Raw genomic sequence first — 2,500 nt, 5'->3', positions numbered from 1 at the left:
GTAGTTAGTTAGTTAGATAGGTAGTTAGTTAGTAAGATAGTTAGATAGGTAGTTAGTTAGATAGATAGTTAGATGGGTAGTTAGTTAGTTAGTTAGATAGTTAGTTAGATAGGTAGTTAGATAGGTAGTTAGTTAGGTTGTTAGTAAGGTAGTTAGTTAGATAGTTAGTTAGTTAGGTAGTTAGTTAGGTAGTTAGTTAGATAGTAAGATAGTTAGATAGGTAGTTAGGTAGTTAGTTAGATAGTTAGTTAGATAGGTAGTTAGTTAGATAGTTAGGTAGGTAGTTTAGATAGATAGGTAGTTAGTTAGGTAGTTAGATAGTTAGGTAGTTAGATAGTTAGATTGGTAGGGTAGTTAGATAGGGTAGTTAGTTAGATGGGTAGATAGATGGGTAGTTAGTTAGATGGGTAGTTAGATAGTTAGATTGTTAGTAAGGTAGTTAGATGGGTAGTTAGTTAGTTAGGGTAGATAGATGGGTAGTTAGTTTGGGTAGTTAGGGTAGTTAGTTAGGTAGTTAGATAGATGGTAGGTGGGTAGTTAGTTAGATAGTTAGGGTAGTTAGGGTAGTTAGTTAGTTAGGGTAGTTAGTTAGATGGTTAGATAGGGTAGTTAGTTAGTTAGTTAGTTAGTTGGGTAGTTAGTTAGATGGGTAGTTAGTTAGATAGGTAGTTAGATAGGGTAGTTGGGTAGTTAGTTAGATGGGTAGTTAGTTAGTTGGGTAGTTAGTTAGATAGTAAGATAGTTAGATAGGGTAGTTAGGGTAGTTAGTTAGATAGTTAGATAGGTAGTTAGTTGGGTAGTTAGTTAGATAGTTGGGTAGTTAGTTGGTAGTTGGGTAGTTAGTTAGATAGTTGGGTAGTTAGTTAGGTAGTTAGATGGGTAGTTGGGTAGTTAGTTAGATAGGGTAGTTAGATAGTTAGATTGTTAGTAAGGTAGTTAGATAGGGTAGTTAGTTAGGGTAGATAGATGGGTAGTTAGTTAGTTAGTTAGGTAGTTAGTTAGGTAGTTAGTTAGTTAGGTAGTTAGATTGGTAGTTAGTTAGATATTTAGGTAGTTAGATTGGTAGTTAGTTAGGTAGTTAGTTAGGTAGTTAGTTAGATAGTTAGGTAGTTAGATAGGTAGTTAGATAGGTAGTTAGGTAGTTAGTTAGATAGTTAGTTAGATAGGTAGTTAGTTAGATTGTTAGTAAGGTAGTTAGATAGGTAGTTAGTTAGTTAGGTAGGTAGTTAGATAGTTAGATAGGTTGTTAGTTAGTTAGATAGGTAGTTAGTTAGGGTAGTTAGATAGGTAGGGTAGTTAGTTAGGTAGTTAGATAGTTAGGTAGTTAGTTAGTTAGGGTAGTTAGTTAGATAGTTAGATAGTTAGATGGGTAGTTAGTTAGTTAGGTAGTTAGATAGATAGGTAGTTAGTTAGGTAGTTAGATAGTTAGATAGGTAGTTAGTTAGTTAGATAGGTAGATAGATGGGTAGTTAGTTAGATATGTAGGTAGTTAGTTAGATAGTTAGTTAGTTAGATAGTTAGTTAGATAGTTAGTTAGGTAGTTAGTTAGATTGGTAGTTAGTTAGTTAGATAGATAGATAGGTAGTTAGTTAGGTAGTTAGTTAGATAGATAGGTAGTTAGATAGTTAGTTAGTTAGTTAGATAGGTAGTTAGTTAGTTAGATAGTTAGTTAGATAGGTAGTTAGTTAGATAGGTAGTTAGATAGTTAGATAGTTAGTTAGTTAGTTAGATAGGTAGTTAGTTAAGCTCCTGGTCAGCCAGCAGAACGTCCCCAATTGGTTAGTAGTTATTTAGTCTGTGGGTCAGTTAATGAGCACTCGGTCTACCTGTCTCCCTCTGTCCTCGTGTCTCTCATCCTGGCAGGTCTTTGTGTCGTAATGCGAAGGAGAAGTGTGAGTCAGTGCTCGGCATTGTGGGATTGACGTGGCCGGAGGACTCGGACTGTAGTCAGTTTCCAGAGGAGGGAGGAAACACCAGCTGTCTGCTGCCGGAGGATGGAGTGGACGGTACTGCTGTCTGTCTGTCTGTCTGTCTGTCTGTTGATCTATCTTTCTGTACTGTCTGTCTATCTGTCTGTCTGTCTGTCTGCATGTCTGTCTGTCTGTCTGCATGTCTGTGTGTCTGTCTGCATGTCTGTGTGTCTGTCTGTATTGTCTGTACTGTCTGTCTGCCTGTCTGTCTGTCTGGTCTGTCTGTCTGTCTGCCTGCCTGCCTGTCTGTCTGCATGTCTGTGTGTCTGTCTGTCTGTCTGCTTATCTGTCTGTTTGTCTGTCTGTCTGTCTGCCTGCCTGTCTGGATATTAACTTTTTCTTATTACATTCTTTATTTTGTTGTTGTTGTTTTCCTGGGTTTCCGTGGCAACAGAGTGCTCCCCGAGCCACTTCAAGTGTCGGTCGGGTCGCTGCGTCCTCGCCTCCAAACGCTGTGACGGACACCTGGACTGTGACGACCACAGCGACGAGGACAACTGCGGTGAGACGCACGCACACATTTCAAAATA

At 38.5% G+C, this 2,500-nt stretch overlaps 1 protein-coding gene across 1 annotated transcript in view; it reads left to right on the top strand.

The window, feature by feature from the left end:
• Positions 1 to 2,500, top strand: part of corin (corin, serine peptidase) — a gene marked incomplete at its 5' end in the record, with an annotated part of 29,159 nt that overhangs the window by 16,113 nt on the left and 10,546 nt on the right. Inside the window, 2 exon segments of the mRNA XM_078245042.1 lie at positions 1,864 to 2,006; positions 2,365 to 2,472. Of these exon segments, the coding sequence (XP_078101168.1) occupies positions 1,864 to 2,006; positions 2,365 to 2,472 (251 nt within the window).

Source organism: Sander vitreus, unplaced genomic scaffold, assembly GCF_031162955.1.
Source record: "Sander vitreus isolate 19-12246 unplaced genomic scaffold, sanVit1 ctg356_0, whole genome shotgun sequence".
Taxonomy (NCBI): domain Eukaryota; kingdom Metazoa; phylum Chordata; class Actinopteri; order Perciformes; family Percidae; genus Sander; species Sander vitreus.
Note: the sequence above shows the minus strand (reverse complement) of the source record. Positions and strands in the feature narration are given on the sequence as shown.